At 53.6% G+C, this 24337-nt stretch overlaps 3 protein-coding genes across 7 annotated transcripts; all 3 read left to right on the plus strand.

Moving 5' to 3' along the window:
• Positions 1-250: 250 nt before the first annotated feature.
• DMP1 (dentin matrix acidic phosphoprotein 1) lies at positions 251-9606 on the plus strand. Of its 3 annotated transcripts, XM_035546476.2 has the most exons (7): positions 251-482; positions 1618-2255; positions 3575-3665; positions 4827-4890; positions 6464-6601; positions 7476-7511; positions 7995-9606. In XM_035546476.2, exons 4-7 carry the CDS (start codon positions 4870-4872, stop codon positions 9231-9233), a joined length of 1434 nt encoding a protein of 477 aa, XP_035402369.1. In that variant the 5' UTR covers positions 251-482; positions 1618-2255; positions 3575-3665; positions 4827-4869; the 3' UTR covers positions 9234-9606. The 3 variants fall into 3 exon arrangements, with proteins under 3 accessions (XP_035402369.1, XP_035402387.1, XP_035402390.1); XM_035546494.2 differs by lacking the exons at positions 251-482; positions 1618-2255 and having other exon boundaries at positions 3473-3665; XM_035546497.1 differs by lacking the exons at positions 251-482; positions 1618-2255; positions 3575-3665; positions 4827-4890; positions 6464-6601 and adding an exon at positions 7260-7390.
• Positions 9607-12265: 2659 nt separating this feature from the next.
• On the plus strand, positions 12266-14233 carry IBSP (integrin binding sialoprotein). 3 transcript variants are annotated; one of them, XM_035550366.2, is made up of 7 exons: positions 12266-12360; positions 12666-12777; positions 12852-12902; positions 13029-13094; positions 13250-13312; positions 13452-13541; positions 13637-14233. In XM_035550366.2, exons 2-7 carry the CDS (start codon positions 12724-12726, stop codon positions 14144-14146), a joined length of 834 nt encoding a protein of 277 aa, XP_035406259.1. In that variant the 5' UTR covers positions 12266-12360; positions 12666-12723; the 3' UTR covers positions 14147-14233. The 3 variants fall into 3 exon arrangements, with proteins under 3 accessions (XP_035406259.1, XP_035406276.1, XP_035406269.1); XM_035550383.2 differs by lacking the exon at positions 13452-13541; XM_035550376.2 differs by lacking the exon at positions 12852-12902.
• Positions 14234-14607: 374 nt separating this feature from the next.
• LOC118252078 (ovocleidin-116-like) lies at positions 14608-17551 on the plus strand. The gene is made up of 4 exons (XM_035554906.1): positions 14608-14833; positions 15449-15499; positions 15670-15762; positions 15842-17551. The coding sequence occupies exons 1-4, from the start codon at positions 14753-14755 to the stop codon at positions 17549-17551; spliced, it is 1935 nt and encodes a 644-aa protein (XP_035410799.1). The 5' UTR covers positions 14608-14752.
• Positions 17552-24337: the final 6786 nt, after the last annotated feature.

The following is a 24337-nucleotide window of genomic DNA, read 5'->3' on the forward strand; positions in this document are numbered from 1 at the left end:
GTACTTGAGGACACCTTGAAACAATTATTAAATAAAATATTTCACCTGTGCTTAATGTTATTGTTAGATCTATTATCTTTCCTAAGTAGTTTAAGTCAAGTTCAGCCTATTTTGATTCGATTTGAGATGGGATGAAATGAGACCTCTTAAATAGTGAGACCTCTTAAATAGTGAGAATGTTTTTCTCTATTTCTTATGAATTAGTGATTATTGCCATGTCCCTGAACCTGCCTTTCCTTTGCAGATCCTGTAGGTTCTACAGCCTTCTACCAGTTCTACAAATAGCTTTGTGAAAGGTTCCTCCAAGACCAGCCACAGCTCCTGTGTCTTTACTTCCTTACGGGAAAGGACAAGGGTGTACCTTGCTTTTTGTGGCCTTTTCTGTCAGATGAGGTTCTTGAGCTGATAATGCAGGAAATTGTCAGATGGGAAACCAGGTTGCCCAGCAGTTTCAAGTGGACATTTGTACACTTCTGTAAGAGGTACATATTTTGCTTCACTACTGTTGGCTGTCACATAATGCTTTATTGTTTTGCAGGATCACAGGGAAAATAATGGTCTCAACAGTAAGATAAAGGTCACCTTTTTCAACACAATAACTATACAGTGCTTTCTCTTTTACAGAACACGTTTCTTTCTGCTCCAGGCATAAAAGTCTGATATGATTTATCCTTAAAATAAGCAACAGTACTCTAAGAAAACATTAGCTATTTCAGTCCACAGGGGGGGAAACAGAGGATTAGAGAAGATATTCTATGGTTTTAACTAAAAAATAAAGAAACAGTACCATAGCAGTAGAAGAGGTGCTCCTGCTTGGTTATCCACTGACGCACTGGAAATCCGTGAGCCTTGCAAAATCTTGCTTCTTTCCCTGTGGTATATTTTAGCATATAGTATGGACTCTGAAAATGTTTTGCTGTGAGCTTCAAAGAAGGAAGATCTGATTCTGTGGATCTCAGTAAAAATAAATGAACCACCCTCTTAGGCTTCCACAGGATGAGGTAGAGGGGTGGGGGGATAAATTAGTGAAATTCTGCTGAATTAATTGAATGAGAAAGACCATTCAGTGTTCATAGGCTCCGGGCCAGTGGAGCTCAGCCGCAGTGTGGGAAGGACATATTTAGTCTTTCGGGGGGAGGGGAGCCAAAGGGAATGGGTGCAATAGCTCTGAGGCCAGCCAGTGTGGCAGAAATTGCTGAGCTACGAGTTTGGCCGGGGCAGTCACGTTGCAAGCCTGGGAGCAAGAGAAGCAGGGAGGATGCTGGTCCTTGCTGAGGTTTTTGGTGTTGTTTCAATATACTGCATATGGTGTGTGCAAGCCTGTGGAAAAGAAGGGAAAGGAGCGAAAAGTCAAGCTCTAAATTAAAAGAAATGTAGATGATGATAACAAAGGGATTGGTTGGAGTTTTGCATAATTCTTGAGCATTGGCTCTTTTAATGCTGTCGCCATTGCTGTGCTGTCTCTTGAAGAGTGATGGTACTAGCAGAGTGAGCTCGTGTATATGTGAAAAGCTCTGCAGGTGGCACCTGTCTGGAACAGGTGCCTGGTGGCTTTTGGTTTTGTACTGACTCCCTAGTAATGAGTTTAATCTTTATTTTTCCTTTTTGTTATTCTAGAAAATACATCTCCTGAGCTGACATACTTCAGAGGAGGTTCTCAGATCACAACTAGTGGAGCAGATGCACTGAGAAGAGGCACTTTCAGTGGTGTGTGCTGTAGATTCAGCAGATCCAGCCTTCTATTTCCCATTCTTCCAATATCATCCGTTACTGACGAAGGCATTTTGTATATTGTCCTTACACAATTGGCAGAGAGGTCAAAGTAAAGTGAAATGAATTGCATGAATGGTGCAAACTGTAATGCAAATTCTGAAAAATAATTCTTTTTGGATGATGTTTTGACATGTTTTTTGAAGGTTACGGTTGTACTAGCTTCTACTCTGTTCATACCACAAGGTAACAGATATCGTGAATCTGAGTAGACGAGCTACAGTGAGAAGTGTACAAAAACTTACCTTGTTTTGTATGGCCAACTATGAAAATTATTGTTAATGAATATTAAAAAAAAGGCTGATATCACAGCTGAGCCATCTATCTGTAAACCAAACAGAAAATCAAACTTTGACAAAAAGCCTGTGAGAAATTCTTTAAATCCCTTCCCCTTTTATCTCTGCTTCTTTGCCTGGAAACTGATTCATGCCTATTGGAGTTGAAATTCTGCTGTTCTGTCAGCTAGTCAGCATCTGAAGGGAGAGGTGAGATTTCAGAACTTCTGTTGTGTTTTTTTTTTGTTGTGTATCAATAAAAAGACCATCCTTTTTATTTATTTAGAATTTTGCAGTGCGCCATGCACGTCCCTCTTTGTAATATGTCTGAGTTTATTGGGGGATTGGAGGTAAGTGTTTTTCTGTGATGATTAAATATCTCAAGTATGGGCAGATCCTCAGCTAACAAATCAATGTGCAGGTAGTTCCCAAGAGGTTAGAACAAATGGTCCAATGCTAATCTTACACTAGCTAGAACATGCAAGTCTTAGTTCTGGTAACACTTGGAGACAGTAGCTATTAAAATTGACCTGCAATCGCCACTTGACAAAAAAAGGTGCCAGATTCTCTCAAAGACCCTGTCTATGTAAGGATTTCCACCCAAAGAATTAGGATCAGATCACATTTTTGATAGCTGCGTGAAGAGCTGTGCAGGAACTTGAGGCTGGAATTTGTAGGAGCCAGGTTATCAAAAAAGGTGTATGTGATTTCAAAGCTTTGCCCGTCTTGGTTTTCAACAGATGTATTGGGACCTGGGGGAGGAAGAGGAGGGCTTGATTTTTTTTGAAGGTTTTGAAAGATTATGCCTTTGTTATTTGTTGACTGGTGTAGCTTATCAAAGCTCTTAGTTATTTGCAGAATGTTCCACAAATCAAAGTCTGTTTTTGCCTTTGATTTAAAAAAAAAAAAATCGGTTAAGAAAAGACCCCTGGCTGCTCCCTGAATGTCATCAGGTAGCTTGAGCTTGTCTCAGTCATAGGTGTTGGTGGGGATGTCTGCAGCGAGTCCTGCAGTGCCAGGGAGGGTCACTTTAGGAAACCCTATGGTTTATGGAATGATGTTTCCATCACCAGGAAGAGATGCTGTACTGTCATGGTAAAGTATGTGGGGGAGGGAAGCTGAGTAGTTGGTGTGCCGGAAAACTGCAACCTAGAAATTACTGTTGTGACTCATTAGATGATATCATTTGGAAACTGAGTAATTACATCCTATTCCCCCCTTTTATTTGACTTGGGGTAATGTACTCGAGCACTGGTGTGTTTGACAGCTAGGTGACCTTTTAGTGAAGTGTCTGGCTGCATCAAGGATGGCTCCATGGTATAGAAGAGCATGAATTCGTTGTGTACCAGAGTTATGCTGGAGGTCCTGATACCTTTGTTTTGGTTCCCCTTTGTGTTGCTAAATGAGCTCTTGAAACAAAGCAAGAAGAGAAAAAGCGGAGAGAAGTGTATTTTTTGTTGATTAATACACGTGCCCTGTGTTGTGTTGCGTAACAGGAAGGACTGAGGACAGGTTTGTTTTTATTGCAGCTATCTGCACATCTTTGTGCTTGATACAGCCACAGACCTTCAGACCTGTGCCCACAAGAGAGTGGTGTTGAGCCATCCATTTGCATACCAGGTACAAGGATTGAATTTACAGGTTTTTTATACGTAAAGTACAATTTGACCTCGGTGCCAGTTCTGATTCCCAAATAAAATGTGACTTTTCTATCAAATACGCTTTATGCTAATTTGAAATAATATAAATATTTTGAAATTCAGCTGTTTTAGAATATAAAGGAATACACCAGCTGTTGTTTCCGTCATATTATTTCTACTGTACGTGTCCACATGGTTTTTTACTTACTACTGGAAGAAAATAAACCATTTTGAATCTGCTTACAGCCAGGGCTGGTCATTCAGCGTGGATGTGCCTCTCCAAGGTTCCCTAGGTGGTTTGGGGTTGTAGTCTGCCTGGTGGTGCTGACAGGGCTCTGCGCCTAAGTCCTCCTGTTTGTGACTTAGGGTTACAGCTGGTCAGGCACAAAGGGAGGGCTCTAACTTCTGTGCTGGATGATGCACGTTAAGGCTTTGAGCTGGTGAAGTGGCTCTCATTTAGAATATTTGTATGTAAGCACTTGAGACTTTGGAAAGATCACAACCTGTAGCAGCTCATGCTGAAAAAGTTGGCCTTCCCTATTGGAAGTAAGTGCTGATAGTGGTTATAATCGATGTGTTTGAATATGTACGTTATTATCACGTGTTCATTTTTGTTCTCTGTACTGGCTCACATTACTACTTGACTTGCTCTTTCCATTTCACTTCAAACAAATGAAAACTGAAATGCCTCCTGAAGGCTCATTGTTTACTGAAATTTGCATACTCTAAAAAAAACGTAACTTTTAGCACTGTTTTATTGAATTTAAAAGCTACGTTTATCCGTCTGAAATGGGTAGTGTCCTGTGCCTGTCTAAATTTACAAGCAGCTCTTAAGTTGGAGCATAATAATAAATGCATATGAACTGACAATATTTCTTACTTGAGCTATCTCTGGAGAACTTTTCGGGAAAAATATCAACAAAAGATCACTATGATAGGGGCATATCATTAAAAAAGAAAATCAGAGGAAAAAAAATCCTCCTGTGCTCTTTTTAGCTGGTTATTTCATCTTCCTTTCGGGGGAAAAAAAAAAAAGTCAAGCCAGAGGCATACAGACTAGGTGCTTTCAAAGTTGATCTTATGTGCTAGTCAAGGTGTCTGACATCATCGCTTTGTTTTTCCTTACTGAAAAAAACTGCAGGAAAGCTGGGAGCAGGTCGGATTCCTTGGGCTTGTCCCTGCAGATGTTGCAGCTCCGGTGGCTGGTGAGCATGGTGTGGGTGAGCCTGGCGTGGGTGAGCTGACCTGTGCCCTGTGTGCATAAGGCAAAGAACTAGCCCGATGGTTTTCAGGGATCTCATTTGTGTTGATTGGTTCATTTTTTTTTCTTGTATCATACTTCTCTATTTTATTGTCAGTTTTGAATAAAAGCTGTAGTGACTGCATTTGTGTGTGTGGTTTTCCTGATAGAGGGGAGAACGGCAGTCAGGGCTCTGCCATCTTGATGTGCTGGCTCTGTGCGGGAAGTGGCTCGGAAACGCTCAGCTGAGGCTGCCCGTATGTGGCTGCTAAATTGGGTTTGGTCCTTTGAGGCGTGATGCACTCGGTGTATTAGAGACTCGAACCCTGTCGCCTCGGAGCTGCTGTGTTGGGCTGTGTCATGTTTGACCACATAGCCTACGCAAGCTGAAATTAAAAGTTTAAAAAAGAGGGAGAGAAATAAACACTGCTCCCAGCCTGGGAACATTTGACTCCCGTTGGGGAGGAGCTATTTTAAAGCGCAGACGGAGGGATGGCTATTTTTGCCCCTCAGCCAGACTGACTCAACTAATGCCCTATACTGTCCAAAGTGTCACGTTGACCAAATTCTTAAAAAGTAGAATAAAACAGAACAGGAAGGGTCCTTCAGCTAGCATGAGGCAGACACAGAGGTAAGCTGGAAGTACCTGATCTGTACTGGATCCCCTTGGGGTGAGGTGTGCTGCCATGTGCTTTGCCTTGCTGCCTTATTCAGGCATGCACTTGCATTAACAAGGAGGAGTGGAGGTGGAGGCCAGTGTGGGTAATGTGAGTGCTCTTCCACCACAAGCACCCAAGATGGGCAATGTCCATGTGCAGCTCAAGTTCCTGGTAGTTCTGGTCACTTCAGATGCACGGTGCACCTGAAGCCTTCTGGAGAAGCACAAGTATCACGTGTAATACCCTGCTGAGTTACGTGCCTTAGCACTGCCTGTGCATTCTTGGGGGTTTCCAACACATTTTGTGTTAGGAGCAAATGCTGTTTTCCTCCGATGGAGGTGGAGAAGGATCTCAAAATGGCGAGGAGCTGTGCTATACTGTCGGTGGGGTGATGGGGGAGACCTGAACTTGTGCAGCCCCATGAAGAGGTGGCGGCTTTGGGCATGGGCAAGACGTGAGCCTGGGCTGGGCGGCCGCTCTCACAAGGCTGTGGCTCAGAGGTGAGGGTGGGTTGAGGTTCCCCAGGTCTGGTGGGGCGGGTTGAGGCCACTTCTGTCCAGCAGACCACGCAGCGCATGGTGTCGCTGCCCAGGCACCGCCAGAAACCCTCAGGGCAGCATTTGCCAAGCACATCAGTCCCAAAGTTAGTCCCCCCCAAAAAAAACAACCTGAAGGGAATCTTTGTGTACCTGCATGGGTCTCTCTGCACGGAGGTGTGAGCTGGGTGCGTGAGGGAAATGCTTAGTACTCAGTTCTCACATGGCCTTTTTTTTTTTTCCTAAAGTAAATGTAACAGTGCTTCTGGTTGCATTTTGAGTCACTGCAGGCTTTCTCTTGTCCTCCTGACATTCAAAACTCAATATTCACACCATTTTTTAGGAGCTGAGGGTGAACAAGAACCACTTCCTGGCTCTGGGCACCAGCACCTTCTGCTGCTCGCCTCCCGGGCCGTATCCTGCTCCTCCAGGCTCTCGCTGGGCTGCAGCAATGCTTCCTGTCCGGCTCCACTGGGCAGAGGTAAATATAGCAGGAGGGCGGCATAATTACAGCAGAGGAAGGCGAGGAGTGTGGCTGCCCTCCAGGTACCCGCGTCACGGGGAGCGGCAATGGTACATGACTGGGATTTGGGGCACCTCACCCCAAATCATGACCCGATGCGGCCCTGGCTCCTTCCTTGGGGGATTTGCTGCTTGATGCCTGTTTTGGGGTCCAGTCCCCTTCCCAAGCAGGGATGTGAGGTGGCACCGGGTCCTCAGGGGCTGAGTTAAATACGGGCTGGACACGAGGAGCAAAACAACACATCGTAATTGTTCGAGGTGCCTAAAATAAGGCCGGTGATGCACGCTTGCATCTGGCGGGGGCCAGGGATATAATTTGGTCACAGGTCAAGAGGAAAACACGTCCCACGGTATCTGTGAGGGAAATCGGGTGAGGAGGAGGGGAACGTTGACAGGAGGGGCGCAAATTTAGCAAGGAAAACAGAGCGCAGGCCTGTCAGCTCATTAACGGCCAGCCCCGCCACTTGCTCCCCCCCCCGCCACCAGGAGCTGTTTTTGGGGCCGGCGTCCCGGTGGAGGAAGCGTGGGAGGCCGCTTCCCGCCGACACCTCTGCACCCAGCCCTGGTGCCATTGGCTGCTGGCCGCCCAGGACAGTGGTTAAATGCCGGGGCAGCGGCGTCGGGCCGGCAGCACACGCGCTGCACGCTACCGCACGCGTCCATGCCTTGGCTGCGTCGCACCGGCAGTGGGATGAAGGCTGCGCTGTTGGCGCTGCTGATGCTGTGGGCTGCGGCCTGCGCCCACCCTGTGAGTACCCCCCGCGCAGTCCCTGAGCCCCAAACCCCACTGTTTCTGCCCCCAAACTGATGCGGGGTGTTTCCTTGGTGTTTAGGTGCACAACCGCCTCTCCGCGCCCCTGGAGCCTGAGGTAAGGTGCCCGCATCCCATGGCAGTGGGACGTTCCCCGTGGGGAGTGCTGCTGCTGCTGTGGGTCTGGGAGCTTTGCCCCATTAATTTTTTTTTTTTAAGCTGCAGGGGCTTCAGCTCGGGTGACTTTCTCTCTCTGTGCATGTTTTCTATTAACCTGAAGCGCTACACTATGCTTGAGAAAAAAAAAAAAAAAAAGTTTGTGCTTTCAACTGTTGTGGTTTAGGCTACCCTGAGCTCAAAGCCTTCTTATTCGTATATCTGTGCATGATGACCTGTCCCATCTCTGCAGGATGATATGGTACCTAACACATAAGGTGACAGTCTCTTGTAATGTCTGGCCCCAGCTAAGAAGGGCTGGATTTTTTTCTCCCACCCGCAGTAGCAGAGGGGATGAGGTGGGAAACGCTGTGGGTCCACAGAGGCTTGCATGGCTTAGGAGGCAGCGATGCTCAGGCAACTTACATGCTGTTATTACCTGCAGGACACGGTGCCGGGGGACGAGGTGAGGGTACTGGGCCCCCTCCTGGGCAGTGGAAACCTCGGTCACCTTCGTGCCAGCGTGGGGCCAGGGGACGGCGGTGACAGGGACCTCGCTGTTGGGAACCACGTGGAGCAGGACCTTGCCAAGCATGACGGGCTGCCTGCCTGGCCCGGGGACGAGGAGGATGACAGCGGGGATGACACCTTGGACGGTGAGGAGGGCGAAGGGCCCAGCTATGGCACTGGGGATGCTGGAGGACATGGTGGCAGCAGCAGCAGCAGCAGCAGCAGTGAGAGTGCAATGGCCCAGCACCGCTACAGCAGGTACCGTGGCAGCTTCAGGCGGGGAGGGGGCAGCAGCAGCAGCCAGGAGGACGAGGAGGAGAGCGCCGGCTTGGGCGGTGAAGGCATGCAGGGCGACGACCCCTCAGTTTTCGACAATCTGGGCAGAGGGCGACGTGTCCGGGGGGCCTCTGTCAGCCCCCGGGAGGATGGGGACAGCCGGTCGCCAGAGGCCGAGGACACTGACTCCACGGAGGACAGCCCCTCAGCCGAGGAGAAGAGCAACTCGCAGGAGGACAGTCAGGCCAGCAGGTCTGGGGAGGAAGAGGACAGCCACGATGAGGACAGGGATAGCCCCTCCAGGGAGGCCTCAGATGAGGAGGCCTCAGATGAGGAGGCCTCAGATGAGGAGGCCTCAGATGAGGAGGCCTCAGATGAGGAGGCTAACGAGTCCACAGAGTCCGCGGAGGATGGCTCGGAGGAGGCAGTGAGCGCACCAGAGGGGCGCAGTGGCAGCAGGGAGGAGCGGGCGTCCCCTGAGGACAGGAGCGCACCATCTGACCTCGACAGCGAGGAAGAGCAGAGCAAGTCCAGGGAGGAGGAGGAGGAGAGTAAGTCCACAGAGGACAGTTTGGAATCAGAGGAGGATGGGAACGACTCCAAACCTGATGAGGATGCTCCGAGTGCATCGGCCGAGAGCCACAGCGCATCCCCAGAGGGCAGTGACGAGGACGACGAGGATGAAGACAACACAACAGACGAGGACAGCACATCCACAGAGAGCACCAACAGTGCGTCCCCAGAGGACGAGGATGAGGATGATGAGCAGAGCCGCTCCCAGGAGGACGCCAGCTCTCCGCGCAGCCTGGGCAGCGAGAGCCGCAAGCGGCGGCTGGATGCCTACCACAGGAAGCCAGCCGCTGACTACGACGACAACGACTGCCAGGATGGGTACTGACAGCGGCACATAACTTTTTGGTTGTGTGGACGGGTTGGCTTCCTCCGGGGAAGATGCTATGGACAATATGAGTGAGGGCTGGCCATGTGGGGCAGCCACTTGTGGGGGGATGCTGGACACGGGTAAAACCCAAGTTCTGCATCGCACGTGGATGCGTCCCGGCACTCTCCCTAAAACTGCCCACCTGTGCTGCACGGGGAGCTGTGCGTGGAGTGTGTCACACCACGTCAGGATGAGGTGTATGTAATATTTTGTAAGAAATGTACAGAAAGCATTCTATTGTATCCTTTTCGTGTCAATGGCACTTACCTTTTCGAAACTGAAACATATCCTGTGTACTTCTTCATCAACATTAAAAAAACATCAGACCCCACTGCTGTTGGCTTTGCTGCTTTTCTTTCCCAGAAGGCTGCGGGTGGGGGGGGAAGGAGCTGCTGGGCAAGAAGGGGTTAACCCAAACCGGGCTCTGCCCCCAGCTGGGTGAGATTTGGGGTAGAAAAGCAGGAAATGGGCTGGGCCGTAGGAAGGTTGGGGCTATGCTGTAAGGTGGACAGGTTGGTTTGGGGTGCCTTTTTGCCATTTTGGGCACAAATCTGAGCTGCAGAGGGGTGCCAGGCGGGTGCCTCATGGACCAGGCTGCAAGGTTCTCACGTGCAGCAGGAAGAGGCACTGCTTTGTTTTATTGCAGCTGCAGGGAGCAGGTTTCTGGAGGAAGAGCTGAGTCAGGAGAGGAGAGGAGAGGAGAGGAGAGGAGAGGAGAGGAGAGGAGAGGAGAGGAGAGGAGAGGAGAGGAGAGGAGGCACCACCTGCTGCTGCCAGCCGAAACCCGGTGCTGTGCCATCTGCAAAGCACAAGGCAGCGCACGAGGTCCGTTACGGCGCGCAGCACCCCTTACAGTGCACACACCCCCAGAGCCTTCCTTTGCAAAAGTAAAACGAGCACCTGAGCTGGAAAGGGCATGCTGTATGCAGTCAGGTGGCTGGTGGCGAGCGTCGAAGCCCATCCGTATGAGTTGCACAGTGACTGATCGGTGTGGGTTTTGGCACTGTCCTCCTGACATAGCAGCTCGGCCACACACCGCACGCATTGCAGCCCTGCGCTGCTGCTGCTGGCGCGGGCAGCATCTGACAGGTTCGGGTTTGCGACAGCTCCGTGATCGCGTTTCATGGACCTGCCCTGTTTCCGTGTCCCTGCGTTTCGGGAGCATGCGTTGCAGCCCCAGTCGTTGCCTGCTTTTAGCTGGGTGCATAAATAGTATTAGTTCCTTTGATGTGGTTTCGTGCCTCAGAGAAAATGGGAAATAATATGAAACGTGTGTTTGCAGTGGGCTGATGCAAGCATTTGGGTGCTAATACCTTAGCCAGATACCTGAAGAATTTTAGGTGCTCTCCCCTCCTGCTTTTACTCTAAAATAGACAGCTTGCTGAAAAAACAGCCAGCCCCGTGCCCGGCCGATGGGCTTTGGATCTGGGGGCACATGCCGCCCTTCTCCCCGCCACCTCCCGTGTAGAGTGAGCTTCTGCCTGTGTTTGCTTTACTTATTTTTGGTGCTGAGGTTTCCTGCCAGAATAGCTGCAGGGCGAGGAGATGGGACGGCACCGCCTTGCCGCGCTGCAAAAATACCAATTACAGGCGGGAACGTGCCGCTTGGCACCAGGACGGGGCGTCCCGGTGCGAGCCCCGAGGCGCGTGTCCTGTGGGGCAGAGCTCAGGGGTGCCTTCCCCATCCTCTTCCTCGTCCTTCTCCTCCTCCTTGGGGCTCCGGGGGGTCCGGTCTCCCAGCCCCATGTTCGTCATCGCCTGCAGTAATGAGCCCATTGTGGAGCCTCTGGTGTTGGGTTGCAGCACAGCGAGCCCCACGTGCGCCATCGCGGGTGGCATCGGGGGACGTGGGGACACCGGGGCTGGCTGGTGCCGGCTCTGCCCTGCCAGCTAAAGATAGGTGTGTGGGCACACGGTCATTATCCCCCGGCTTTTTTAGGGATTTTGCGTGAAATCAGCACTTTTAGAGTCAAAGTTCTTTTTTTAAAAGGCAGTGTCCCTCTAATTACATTACGGATCGCCTCCTGCAGCCCAGCTCTGATTAAATTTAAACTCCAACCTGAGCAAGCTGTGCCTGTCCCCGTCCCCACCTAGCCCTGTTTTTTTTTCCCTCTTTAACAGAGAGCACTGCAATGGCTTTGGAAAAATGTATTGTTTATATATTGTTGTTATATATATATAATTTTTTTTGCGGGTTTTCCTGGCCCAAGGCGCCGGCCGAAAGCTGTGGCCAGCCCTGCTGCTCCCTTGTAATTATGGCTGCAGCAACACCGTGGGCTTTGAAGCCCGCTGGGCACATGCAGCTCTGCCCCACAGGCACATGCTTGCCACTGGGGCCACCGGTCCCCTGGGTGGCCGTGAGGGACCTCTTCATCCCCTCAGATGTGGGAACGGTGGGAGCCCTTCCCCAACATCTCTGTGCTGATGTGGGGATGAAGGCAAGGACAAAAAAAACAATGCCTCACTCATGCGGTCCCGACCTGGGGACAAGCTGACGGGAAGCGTTTCATCTCCAGCCCCATCCCACCTCACACGGGAGCAGGCGCTGCATTTTTTATTACACTTCTGTCCCAGGCAGTGAGTTCACCAGGGGCTTCTCCAGGCAGCCCCATCCATCAGGACTCAGCATTTTTTTGGTCCATGCTTTCGCCCAAGGGACCGTGGAAGCTGGGCCTCTGAGATCACCATTTATTTATTTTTTTTGGTTGTTTTACAGAAAAAAACAGCAGCAGAGTTTCCCAAAGAGGGAGGCAGCAGTAGCAAAAAAAAAAAAAAAAAACAAAAAACAACCCCGAAACCAGATTTCCCAATATTTATTTTAACCGAGGCCCAGGACATTATTATACCCTCCAGCCATGGCCAGACCCTCAATTAAGTGCCGCGGCACATCCCTCCTGGCATCAGCACGGGGCTGGCCGTTGGCTTGAAGAGATTTGGGGGTTTTCTGGGCGGGCAGGGCCAGGGCAGGGCGGCGACTGTCTGGGGGGGGAAAGGGGGGGCCCGCGGCCGCCTTATATCCCACAGGGCAGCAGCTGTGGGAAATCAGTGCCGGCCGACTCGCTGGGAGCCCCGGGTGCTGCAGAGCGTGAGTTTTTTCTATTTGGGGTTGCATGGATTTAATGTGTTTTGGGGGGCTGAGAGGGGGCATGGGGTGTTTTCAGCCATTGTATGGCTGTATGAGGTGGCTTGGGGATATGGGTCGGCTGCCTTCCACCCAGGATGGCAGCAGCATCCTGCTGGCGATGGTGGGGATGCAGGGTAGGGACCGGCACCACTGACGCCATTCATGGGGACACGGCTCCTCCAAGCAGTACCCCGTGTTTTTAGGAAGGGGTTGGCTGGGCATGGGAAGTGCAGATGCCAATGTCCCCTCTGCCTTTTGGGGCATAGCTGTGGTGTTCCCCGGGCACGGCATCAGCCTCTGCCTCTTCCCGCTGCTCCCGGCACCATGAGGACAGCGCTGCTGCTTGCCTGCCTGCTGGCCATGGCCTCCGCCTTCTCGGTGAGTGTGGGGACCATGGGGGGACCCTGACCCGCCCCACCCCCAGGCTGGCACCAACGCAGCCTTTCCCCCAGGTGAAGAGTTGGCTGCGGCGAGTGGGGGCAGACGACTCGGAGGAAAACGCGGTAGGGTCGCGCCCCGGTGGTGCCAGCATTAGCGGGGTCGCTGCATCCCTCCCCGAGTGATGGGGGTCCGCAGCGGGAGCTGACCCCAGGCAGTAGGGCTGATCCCCTCCTTCCTTTCCCCTGCAGGTGTTCAAGAACCGGCGCCGGTACTACCTGTACCGCTACGCCTACCTGCCGCAACAACGCTACCAGGTGGGTCCACTGGGGGCTTCATGGGCGTCTCAGCCCCACGCCTGGGGGTTTTGCCCCCAAAATGCCCCTGCACATCCGCACCAGCACCTGCAGGGCTGAGGCCGTGGGGCTCATAACACTGATGGGACCCAGCAGCGCGTTCTTCATCTCTGTAGGGCAGCGACTCCTCGGAGGAAGAGGGGGATGGCTCGGAGGAAGAGGAGGAGGGGGAAGGTGGGGTGAGTACTGGCCATAGGGGGCCCTCCAGCCTGGAGAAGAAAAAACGCAGACATTTGGGGGACTCACGCCCACACATCGTTGGATTTGGGGGGGAAAAAAAAAATGCAACTGACGCTGTGTCCCCTCCTGTCCCCACAGGTACCATCCCACCCAGGAACCCAGGTGGCAGGCGAGGGGGTGGCCCCTGGGGACGGCGGGCTGGGGGGGGACGCCGCATACCCCCAAAAAGTGAGCTCAGGGGGCAGGGGGATCAGTGTATGGCCTCCAAAGTTGGGACCCCTGAAATGCACAGCTGATGCTGGGTTATTCCTTTTGTGCTGCAGGGCTGTAAGGGGGCCCTGAAGGGCAAGGGTGGGGATGAAGACAGCGATGAGGAGGAAGAGGAGGAGGAGGAGGAGGAAGAGGTAGAGGAGCAGGAGAGCAGCGTCAATGGGACGAGCACCAACACCACGGCAGGGACGGAGGGGCCCCATGGCAATGGCACTGCGGCAGCCGAGGAGGAGGAGGAGGAGGAGGAGGAAGATGAGGAGGAGGAAGAGGAAGAGGAGGAAGAGGAAGAACCTGAAGCAACCACTGTGGCTGCCACCACCGGGCTGGTCGAGGCGACCACGGCGGGCGACGGGGAGCACACCGAGGCCACCACGGCCGGGGAGCAGTGGGAGTACGTGGTGACGGCCGGGGGCCGCGGGGACGAGGGCCCCACCGAGGGCAGCTACGGGGATCACGAGGGTTACGCACGTGGGGACAGCTACCGGGCGTATGAGGATGAGTACGGCTACTACAAGGGGCACGGCTACGACATCTACGGCCAGGATTACTACTATAGCCAGTGAGCGCAGGAGCGCTCGGGATCGCGCAGCAGCCGCCTCCCATTTTCTGTGTATCTCGCCAACCCAAATGCAATAAAGCAACTGAACGGAGCTGGCTCGCAAGGCGTGGTTTGCTTCTGGATGAGCGTTTCGGGTCAGCAGGAGCGGCTGCAGCCCTGGGGGGTGGACGACAGCATCAGGTCCAAGGGTCCCTGCGTGGCCCTGGTGTTCCCACGGCAGGGCTGGCCGGGTGCCAGGCTGCGAGCCGCGCTAATTGTCAGGCAATTGCAGCCCCCAGGGACAGATATTTATACACCGTGCTTTCTGTTTGCGCGGCCAGGTGGAACATTTGATAGCTGCCTGCCACCACAGGCTCATTTTTAGATGGAAATTACTCCCCCCCTCCCCAGCCCAGCATCCGCAGGCGCTCCCAGCCCTGACAAATGGCCCTGGGCAGGAGCTGATTGGCTCTGGGCCCCCCCCTGGGCAACTTTAAATTTCAGCCAAGGGCACAGAGCCCCCAGCGTCGCCTGCAGGGACCAGCCTCTGAGGAGCACAGGTAACCCCCCCTGCCCTGCTGCCCCTGGGGCCACCCGCCCACACCACAGGTGCGGAGCCCTCCACGGGGTGATGCTGTGCGCCCAGAAGCCGCCCAGGATGCGTGCAGCCCTCCTCTGCCTCTGCCTGCTGGGCGCCGTGCTGCCCACGCCCGTGAGTATGGTGCTGCCCGCTGGGAGCAACCCACGAAATAGCCCCGTCCCCTGCCCCGTTCCACATCCCATCTAATATCCCACTGAGCATCCCATCCAGTATCCCATCTAATACCCTATTAACTACCCTCTTGAATACCCCGTCGAATACCCCCTTAACTATCCCATCGAATACCCCCTTAACTATCCCATCGAATACCCCCTTAACTATCCCTTCGAATACCCCCTTAACTAAACTACCCCTTCGAATACCCCATTAACTACCCTATTAAATTCCTCATTAGCTATCCTATCAAATGCGTCATTTATATGTCAAATATCCCATTGAATACTCCATTAACTGCCCCATTGAATACCCCATCCAATACCCCATTAACTATCCCATCGTCTACCCCTGTAACTACCCCATTAAGTACCCCAACGAATACCTCATCTATTACCCCATTAACTTCCCCAGTGACTACCCCATTAACCACCCCAGTGACTACCCCATTAGTGATCCCATTAACCCCGCCAGTGCTGTGGCAGCAGAGCCCGCAGCACCACTCAGATCGGCTTAACCCACGCAATCCCGGGTACCACGCTGCAGCTCCCACTGGTGTTTTCCTGCCCACAGGTACCACTGCCACTGGCCAGGGCGAGTGGGAACTGCGCCGGACAGCATCGGGTAGGTCAGGCCATGCCAAAAATCACATGGAAAATTGGGAAATGAAGCCAGGGGACATGGGATGCATGAGCCCGGGAGGCATGTGAGGGAGGTGGTTGGAGCTGAACCCCACTGCAGGGAAGCTTCTGCCACCATTTTTAGGAGGAAATCATTTTTCCCTCTCCCCCCAGATACTGTTGAAAGGCTGCAACACCAAGCATGGCTTCTACATCTTCAAATATGTGTACTCGTTTTCTACACGGAGGAACCAGACGCAGATAAAGGTGAGAGGTGCCGGGAGTGGTATGGGACCCCGGGGTGCGCCCACTGCCCCATGCCCACCCCCCACCGTGCCCCCCACAGAAGGAAGAGGCTGATGAGCAGAGCGCTGTCCCCGTGCACCAGCCAGGAGAGGAGGATGGGGAGGCTCCGGTGCGAGGCAGCGGAGGCCGCTATGCGCTGGAGGATGGGTACAGCCCCAAGCCTGAAAACCTCAGCACCCCGGGTAGCCGCGGGGAGAGCCATGCTCCAAGCCCAGGTGCCAGCACGCATGTGGGTCCCACCTTGGCTAGCTCGGAGGGCAGTGGTGACATGGATTTGGTGTTGCTGGAGGAGGTCAACGGTGGCGAGGACATCCTCCTGCAGGGCATCCTCCCTGGTGGCCCCCATGGGGACAGCGATGGAGGGGATGGGGGTGATGGTGGTGCGTGGGGGGTCCTGGTGGACAGGGCTGTGACAGCTGGGCGGGAGCGGGTCTCGGCTGCCAGAGGGGCTGGGGACGAGGGCAGCGGCGATGTCACCACGCCTGGCCGAGGGCGGGCAGGCAGCACAGGTGGCATGGGGACAGGACGCGCCGCTGTCAGCTCTGTCACCAAGAAGGAGGAGGACGTCCGCATGGACGCCGAAGGCGTGGATGAGTTTGCGTACATTCCCAATGTGGGTGCCGTCACCATCACCAGGGGGCTGCCGGGCAGTGCTGGTGTCACAGAGATCACCCCAGAGGATGAGGTGAAGATCTTCATCGGGAGGGCCAACATCCACATGGGTGAGCACGGCGGCACCCCGGGCAGCACCAGCGCTAGCAGCGAGGATGGCGCCGTCCCCACCGTGGGGACCACTGGGCCCTGGGGGCAGCCTGAGGGACTGGCCGCCACAGACACCCCACGCCACGGGGACAGCATCACCAGCAGCCCTGGGGGTGGCCGTTCCACAGAGAATGATGGGAGCGGTGCCACTGCTGTCCCCAGTGGACAAGGGTTGATGGTCCCCATCCCTGAGGGAAGCACCAAGGGTGACGTTACTGTCACCGCAGTGGTCAACGGCCATGGGGACCATGGCAACAAGGCGAGAGGTGAGGGGCCAAGGTCCAGGGGGAGGCCTGCTGTCACAAGCGGGGGTGCCAGCAGCGTGGCATCCTCAGGACTGACCACAGGGGACTGCAGCACCACTGCCAGCACACCAGCTGGGCACACGAGCAGGAGCGCCATTGCAGGGCAAGGAGGCAGCGGGGAGGTGGGGACGGCGTCCCCGGTGAAGTACGGGCCCAAGGCCCGGCCGGAGGAAGCTGAACTCGGAAAGGCGGCGAGGATGGAGGCAGCGTCATCGCCCAGGAGGGCAGCGGCGAGGCTGGCCTCTGGCAGAGCCCACACAGGGGATGCCGTTGGGACCGCCGCCAGAGTGCCGGGAGCCCCCAGGCTGCGGGGCAGCCCCCGAGCCCGGGCCCAGCACCCCGAGGGCAGCAAGGCATCGCCCTCGGCCTCAGCAGGGGGCTTCATCCGCCTGCATGGAGGCCGGAGGCTGGTAGGTCTGGCGGCGCTGGAGCGCTCCAGGCAGCTGGACCAGGTGAGGCACGCCGACGAGCTCCACCTGCACCAGCGGGCCCTGTACAGCCTCGGTGGGGTAGGGGGCAGCCCCCCGGTGCCCCCCAGCGCCCACGCCGGCCGCTGGAGTGCCGACAGCAGCCAGTCCTCGGAGGGGGAGCGAGGCAGCCGCAGTGGGAGCGGCGAGGAGGACGGGTGGGGTGCCCGGAGGGGGGCGGCGCGGTTCCACCATGGCCCCTCTGTGCCTCTCTGAGGTGCCACCAGTGTGTGTCCCCCCCGCCCCGCCACCCCAAAAATCAGCAGTGTAACAAAGCGCGCGCTCGGCAGCGGCGTAGCAAAACGGTGAGGAGAGCCCCGTGTCCTCCAGCCTCCAGCACGATGGGGAAATAAAGGCATTTCTGTCACTGAGGCTCTACTGACTTTTGTGCTCACAGTGGGGACTCGTGTGCCGTGCGGGGCCCCGCAAGCAGACCCCCCCCGGACGCGATTTCTACCCGTCTGTCGCCCATCCTGTCCCTGTGCTGTCCACTGGCGAGAGCTGGGCACCATCTAGTGGGAAAAGGCTTTTGGAGGGAGAGCAGCCAGGTGCACGTGGGCAGCTGTTTATTTGGGTAAATGCTTATGGGAGGAATGTCAGCCACGGTGGGTTTCCAGCGATGTTTAGCGTCTCGGCCCCCTGGCACACGGGGTGCAGAGGCTTTTGGTAGTGGCCTCAGCAGCAGAAAACCCCAGGTTTTGCAGCTTCAACCTCTCCCCAGGCCCTGATACAGCTGTTCCTGCCTGCAATATGCACAGCTGTGCCGGGAGGAGCCTGGCCCTTCATCAGGTACACCCTGCCCCACAGCTATTTAGCGCCATCCCTCTTTTGGGGAGGGCAGCAGCTGCAGCTTCTCACCCTGGCATGACCACCAGCCTGTTTGCAAGCCCAACCTGGAGAGATGTGGTGCCATGGCCACTGGAGCTGGTGGGGCTGCCACTGCCATCACCCAGGTACTGCCGGTGCCTTTGTTTTAAAGTCAGGGGCACCCCAAAAGTGTGAGATGTTTGCTCCATGCGCTCCACACAGCTCTCCTTGCTGTTGTTCTTGGTTGCCTGCTCGCTCCCCTTTAACATGGATGCGGTGATGCCACAGCTCTTGTGGTGGGAAACCTCTTGTCCTGCCCTCCTGGGTCTAGAGGGGTTGGAGAAATGCTGCAAGCAGAGGGTGGTGGGGTTTTGGATAATTGTAATTAATACCCAGGCTATTTCAGCTCCAGAGGTGTCTCTGAAGGGCTCCCACCTGCCTCGTGCTGGGCCTTGTAGGGAGAGTCAAGCCTTCCTCCGCTCCTCATGCAGTTGGTGTGGCAGGCAGAGAGTTTCAGAGTTTCCTGGCACCACAAGGAGGTAGCACAGCCTTTGCCACGCAGCTCCAGGCACCAAGAGCAAGGTCCCTGACCTTTAGGGGAAATCACCCCTGTTTTGGGGACGTTTTTGCCATCTCACGCGCACCGGAGGAAGCCAGGATGGGCGACAATGCTGCTGGGGCTGCTCCATCAGCAAGCAACGGGGCCAGAGCTGGCACGTTGACCTTGCTGATGGCACTGAGGAAACATGATTCATGAGCCAGGAGGCTGCTGGAAAATCTCGCGTTACCAAGCCGCTGCAGTCTGTCACACCTCTGGAGTGGCTCAGAATTTATTTGTGTTTCCTTGCCCTTCGGTACCTTGAGGGGCAAGGTCGGAGCTCAGCTCCTCTGGGGTCTGGATGCTCCTCCAAAACATGTGGGTGAGGCTGGTGCTTGCCCTGGGTGGCTTTTTTCGCATGCCTTGCTGGTGACGGTGACCAGGAGGGAGGGCGGGGCATGCATCTCAGCATCCCTGCCTGCTTCTGAAGCACAGCTAGACCAGTCACGGCCTCCACAAATGCAGCTGAAAGGGGATTTTGCTGCTAAATGCTTGCTGGAAGCACCAGGTCCTTGGGAAAACCCTTGCTGAGCCATGGTTGTCAGTGTTTTGTAACACAGTAACCTCCTGGACCTAATGGGACAGAACATGGTAAAACAGACAGCAAGAGGGACACCTTTTGGGTGACTGACTTTCAGTAGGAGCTCGTGCTTCCAGAAGCTCTCAGGCTTTGTCCTGTGGTCTTTGTGCTGTTCCCTGGAAATCAAAATATTTGCCTGCTTGGTTCCCCTCTCTTACCTTTCTCCCCCACTGCTGCTCTCATTTCAGAAAACACAGCTTGGATCTCAGCACTCCTTGCACGAAGGCCAGGGAGAGGCAGTGACTGTGAGGAGGGCCGATTCTGGTCACTGCCCAGAATTGGGCTGATTTTGGGAATTCTGCAGGAGTATCCTATGCCCTGGTGCACGCCACGTGCAGATTGTCAGGACTGGTGTTTGTACACAAGTTTTACAACTACTTGGGATCAGAAAGGGGTTTGTCATGTCGAGCAGTGGCTCATGAGCACATGCGTGTTGTGGCGCATGTTTACTCTGTGGAAAATTGCATTTATAGACTGGGGAGAACAAGCTGCTCCCAGCGAGCCAGCTGTCATTATAGGTTATGGCAGCCCTTCCCAGACCACTGCCTTAAACAGGAAGGCAGAGAGACGTCTGCCCTCTCTTCAGTTTTACAAACCAAACCCATCACAGTGTTTTGAAATGCTCAAACCAGAGCTCAGAATAACCCCATTCTTGTGCTTCGGTTTGTATGCGCAATTATACCTTGCGACAGGAAGAAAACCATGTTAATTACATTTCACAGAAAACACGTTTCTCTTCTGCTTTCCTAGACTGTTCTGCAGGGAGATTACTGTGTTGAAATAAAAACACGAACAAGCCAACCAACCGCTGTTTTCATTGGAAAGCCCGGTTTCCCCCCTGCCACTCGTCAGGGTAGGCTCTGCTCGGATGAAGAGATTTCCTGGAGAGTAACAGCTGAACAACCTGCAGGAAAAATGCTCCTTCTGGGCACTGCTCTCTTCCAGACCCTGTTTTCAGCTTTTTTAACACCAGAGTGTTCCTAACACCTTTCCCACTGGAGGCTTGGCTACCTGGGCAGCCTGCTGGGGTGGGCAGCTGGGAGAAGAAGACCAAGACATGAGAGTGTGGTGTGGGTGGTGGAACTGGTGCTCATCAGTGTGGTTTTTAAAGAATAATGGCTTTAATGTGCAATAACACCAATACAGGAGGAGTAAGCGGAGAAGAGCGAACAAGAGAGTTAGTGAGACTTAGTGGAGTATTGTGTACTGTTTAAGTGGGGGCATCTTGAAAATGCTCCCGAGCACCAGACGGTACGATCCTTTGAAATGCAGCACAGGTGGACACCTCTTAGCCAAGGGCTAAAAAAATATGCACTGGGATGCCTCGTGTACGGCTGAAAAAAGTGAAAAATTAACCCCAACATGTGTGACAAAGGTGCAAGGTCTTAGAAGTAAGCCATGGCCACTGCGATCGCGAATAGGAGAAATGCTCACAGCACATCTGCTGGATGGCAGGATTTGGTCCAACGCAAGCTGTTGGGCTCGGGTTCCTCGTGCCCCCACTAATTGTTGCGTGTGGATGGTGTGGGGCAGCGGGTGCAGACGGGCTAATTGTCCGCAGGCCGTGTGGTGGTGAAACAGGAGCAGCCCTGCTGTCTGAGGCTTCAATTTGCAGTGTCTGCACAGCCCACGTAACAGAAAGCTGCCCAACACACAGTCCCTGCGTGTATGAATGCAGCTTTTCCCCACCGAAGTCTATGGGGAGGACTTCCCGCTAGAGTTTAGAAGCGATGGCCGCAGAAAGCAATTAGGTGGCCAGGTTTCTGTTTGTTCTGGTGTTCTGTATCTGTGGGGTTTGCTGCCAGTATCCATGCTGATGGGAAATCAGTGTGCTGGGAGAAATGCTGGCATAGCTGTGGGTTGAGAGTGAGATCTGAGCACCTCTGGGGCTTCTGTGCCCCATCTGATGTGTGGGCAGCACGGAGCTGGGGCTGACAAAAAAAAAAAAAAAAAAAAAAAAGGCGAACTACCATTTCTCTTATAGATGGCTTCTTTCTTTCATACCTTACCTAGGACCCGATAGCTGCACGACCCGTGAGGAAACGTGTGTCCTTTGAAGCAGCACTGCGAGGTCGGGCCTGCACAGAGCTACGATGAATCTGACCCGCACTGAAAGCGATGCGAGTTACACGCTGCAACATCAGGATGGGAAGGGTTGGTAGACATCGAGTTTAATGAAAGGCTAGTTCAAAGAGTGGTTTCCATTAGGATTTTGATGCTACTGTGTTTTGGTTATAGTCACCTTTGGTGGAAAATCAACGTAAGTGCAATCATTTTAAGAGCCCAAACCATCCAGCAGGCATGTCTTTGGAAAAGGGTGACTCAACTGGAAAAGCAGCCGTGCTGCCTTGCAGTGAAACTCGCAGTGTTTGCCAAAAAGCCACAGGGAGTGTTCTCTGCACAGCCCACCTTGTCCTGCTGTTGCTCCTGAGACCTGGTCCCACTTGTCCTCCTACGTGAATCTGTGAAATGGTACCAATGCTGTGTTACCCTGCAGCCTCCCGTGATGGCAGTGACATAGCAGAGAGGCAGGGTGGCTGGGTCTGGGAGGTTGGAAGGTATATCTGAAAACAACCACTTTCCTCTGCTTGGGGTGCAAGCAGAGGAGATGCCCACACCCATGACTACTTGTGGGAATTCATCCCTCCTCTTCCCATCTTCTCTCAAGCAGGGGGCTTGGGTTATTTGCATTAGGACTTCTGACGTACTGTACAGGAACATGCTCCAGGTCTCTCTCTTGTTGCTGTGATTTTCCATTTGTTTTGTAGCTTCCGTGTGACTCAGAACTCCAGAATTTCATTTGGGACAGAAAGGGGAACGTAACTTATTAACCGCATGTGGATGTGTTTCTATATGCACGCCTGCATGCAGGAAGCTCGCTCCCATCGTGCTGTCAGCCCTGGATGTAATTGTGCCTCCTGTTTCAAACCCGCAAAAATACCTCATGTGTGCCCCTGCATACCAGAGCCTGCCCAAGGGAGCTCAGCACCTTTTGGCAAATGCTGAACACAGAACACTCTTGCCAGGGTTTGTTAATCTGAGCAGCATTGCTGACCTGCACCCTGCTCTGTGTTTTGCTGTAGCCACCATCTGATTTTTTATTTTTCCTCCTGCTTTTCACATCCATATGCTGCTGCTAGGGTGGTGCAGGAGGGTGAAGCACTGGGGAGCTGTGTGGGTCAGGTGCTGCTGCGTCAGTGCTACTGAAGGTGCAGGTGCTGGTGTTTCTGCTGCTCCTCAGGGGCACGGTCAGTGCTGCCCAGCAGCTCTGCCACTGCCCCCCATCCTGAGATGAGACCAACCGAGCTCCCAAAAACCATCTTGCTTCCTCCTGTTGTCTAATCGATGGCTTAGATGTGAGTTAGGCTGTGTTTCAACATCAGTTATTTTGGGTACAACAGATCAAATTTCTCCATACAGAACGGATGTTGCTTCCCAAAATTGCTTGTCATCTTCTGTGCTCACATTTTCCATGGGTGAGGAGAAGTCACTTGACCTCTTGGTGATAAACAAGGCTCTGTGAGCAAACTGCACTTCTGGCTTGTTATTTATTGGCCTGTAATGTTGTTCCTAATGCAAAGATCCCTGATGCTGCCTATGCCTCTCCAGGGCTGGTTGCCCTGGTGGCTGTCCCTTCTTGCTGTTTGCTTTCGAGCCTGCTCATTAACCGAGTTTCTTAGACTTTCCTTTCCTCTAGTTAATGTATAGCTCCAGTGCGCTTCCTGCTTTGCATCCCTATGCCAACCACAGTTTGCCATTTATTCTGTCAAATTTATAGCTGTAAGCTCAACCGATAATCTTTCTAGGTAGCCACTATGAATTATGTGCAAAATGTTATTTCCTAAATCTGGATGTGATTATCTTTTTTTTTTTTTTTTTTTTTCCCAAAAAAACACTCCCTTCCTAAGGGTGCTGGAAAGCAAGGAAGGAGAGCAGGAGCTTGTCCTTCCCGCGTGGCAGGCTGCCGGGGGAGCAAGTATACGATTAGGAAACCGAATCTGTCCCTTGACTTGCTGGATGGCAATATCTCTCTTGGGTGTGAGTGACTACTTCCCATTCCATCAGAAAAAAAAAATAAATTACATTCATAATTTTTTTAATGCAATTTTAGGTAGAACAGGAGGAGAAAGTGCTGGATGTGAGGGATGTTCTATACTGGCTCATTGCTTGCGCATGGTGTTGGAGGTGTTTGTCCCAATGCTAATTAAAACAGGTTGCCCTGATGAGCAGGAGCTGTCTTGCCTTTCCAGCCTGGAGCTGAGCCTCCGGCGGGGAGCCTCTCCCGACTCGGGCAGGATGTCTTGACCCTGGCCTGATGGTTTTTGGTTCTCCCACAAAATCAGATCAGCCTCTCCACCAAGCTACTTCCTCTCCAAACCCAGTCCCCAGGTCTCTAATTTCCTTTCACCGGGTCCACGAGAGGATTTTTCCTCCCACTCCGCGTGCAGTGCCCAGGAGAGATGTTTGCTTTCACACTGACTCAGTGCTGCATCCGTCCCCTTCCCACCACAGCGGCACCAGACTGAAAACCATGAAAACTGCTCACAAAAAAACTGACACCGTGCGAAAGCAGGGTGGTTTCTGGTGCTCAGCCCAGGCTGGGTCCAAGTTCAGGTTCAGTGGCAGGGTCACAGCCCATCCCGGCACTCCATCGCAGCTCGTGCTTCACCTTCCCCAGCCCTTCTGGGGACAGAGAAGCACAAGCAGGATGTGGACAACAGGTCTTGTGTGCGGGTAACCACAGACCCGCGTGCTGCGGAGCATGGTGCAGTGCCTGGCACTGCTCCAAATTCCCCGGTCAGTGCTGGTCCCTGCCAGGAGGTGCTGGGAAAAGGTGCCCTGTTCAGCGTTTGCCTCTGGCACGGGTAGCAGCTTTTCTGGGGGGGCTGTCTGCTCCCTGTTCCCGCTGCTAGGTGGAACGGGTGTCTTGTGACTTTCCGGCAGTTTCGCAACACAGAGCGAGGCGATGCTGTTCTTTCCATGCCCGTTCTGCACACGCGGACCTTTCCATTAGTGT

The sequence above is a fragment of the Cygnus atratus genome, chromosome 4 (assembly GCF_013377495.2).
Source record: "Cygnus atratus isolate AKBS03 ecotype Queensland, Australia chromosome 4, CAtr_DNAZoo_HiC_assembly, whole genome shotgun sequence".
Lineage (NCBI taxonomy): Eukaryota > Metazoa > Chordata > Aves > Anseriformes > Anatidae > Cygnus > Cygnus atratus.

Excerpts from the sequence above, each read along its gene's own strand:
- DMP1 (XM_035546476.2), top strand. The coding sequence starts at position 4,870 with ATGTTGCAGCTCCGGTGGCTG. Across the intron at positions 4,891-6,463 it reads TGTTGCAGCTCCGGTGGCTG|GAGCTGAGGGTGAACAAGAA; the intron begins GTGAGCATGGTG and ends ACCATTTTTTAG. Across the intron at positions 7,512-7,994 it reads CCGCGCCCCTGGAGCCTGAG|GACACGGTGCCGGGGGACGA; the intron begins GTAAGGTGCCCG and ends TATTACCTGCAG.
- IBSP (XM_035550366.2), top strand. The coding sequence starts at position 12,724 with ATGAGGACAGCGCTGCTGCTTGCCTGCCTGCTGGCCATGGCCTCCGCC. Across the intron at positions 13,313-13,451 it reads AGGAGGAGGGGGAAGGTGGG|GTACCATCCCACCCAGGAAC; the intron begins GTGAGTACTGGC and ends CTGTCCCCACAG. Across the intron at positions 13,542-13,636 it reads ACGCCGCATACCCCCAAAAA|GGCTGTAAGGGGGCCCTGAA; the intron begins GTGAGCTCAGGG and ends TTTGTGCTGCAG.
- LOC118252078 (XM_035554906.1), top strand. The coding sequence starts at position 14,753 with ATGCTGTGCGCCCAGAAGCCGCCCAGGATGCGTGCAGCCCTCCTCTGC. Across the intron at positions 15,500-15,669 it reads ACTGCGCCGGACAGCATCGG|ATACTGTTGAAAGGCTGCAA; the intron begins GTAGGTCAGGCC and ends CTCTCCCCCCAG. Across the intron at positions 15,763-15,841 it reads GGAACCAGACGCAGATAAAG|AAGGAAGAGGCTGATGAGCA; the intron begins GTGAGAGGTGCC and ends TGCCCCCCACAG.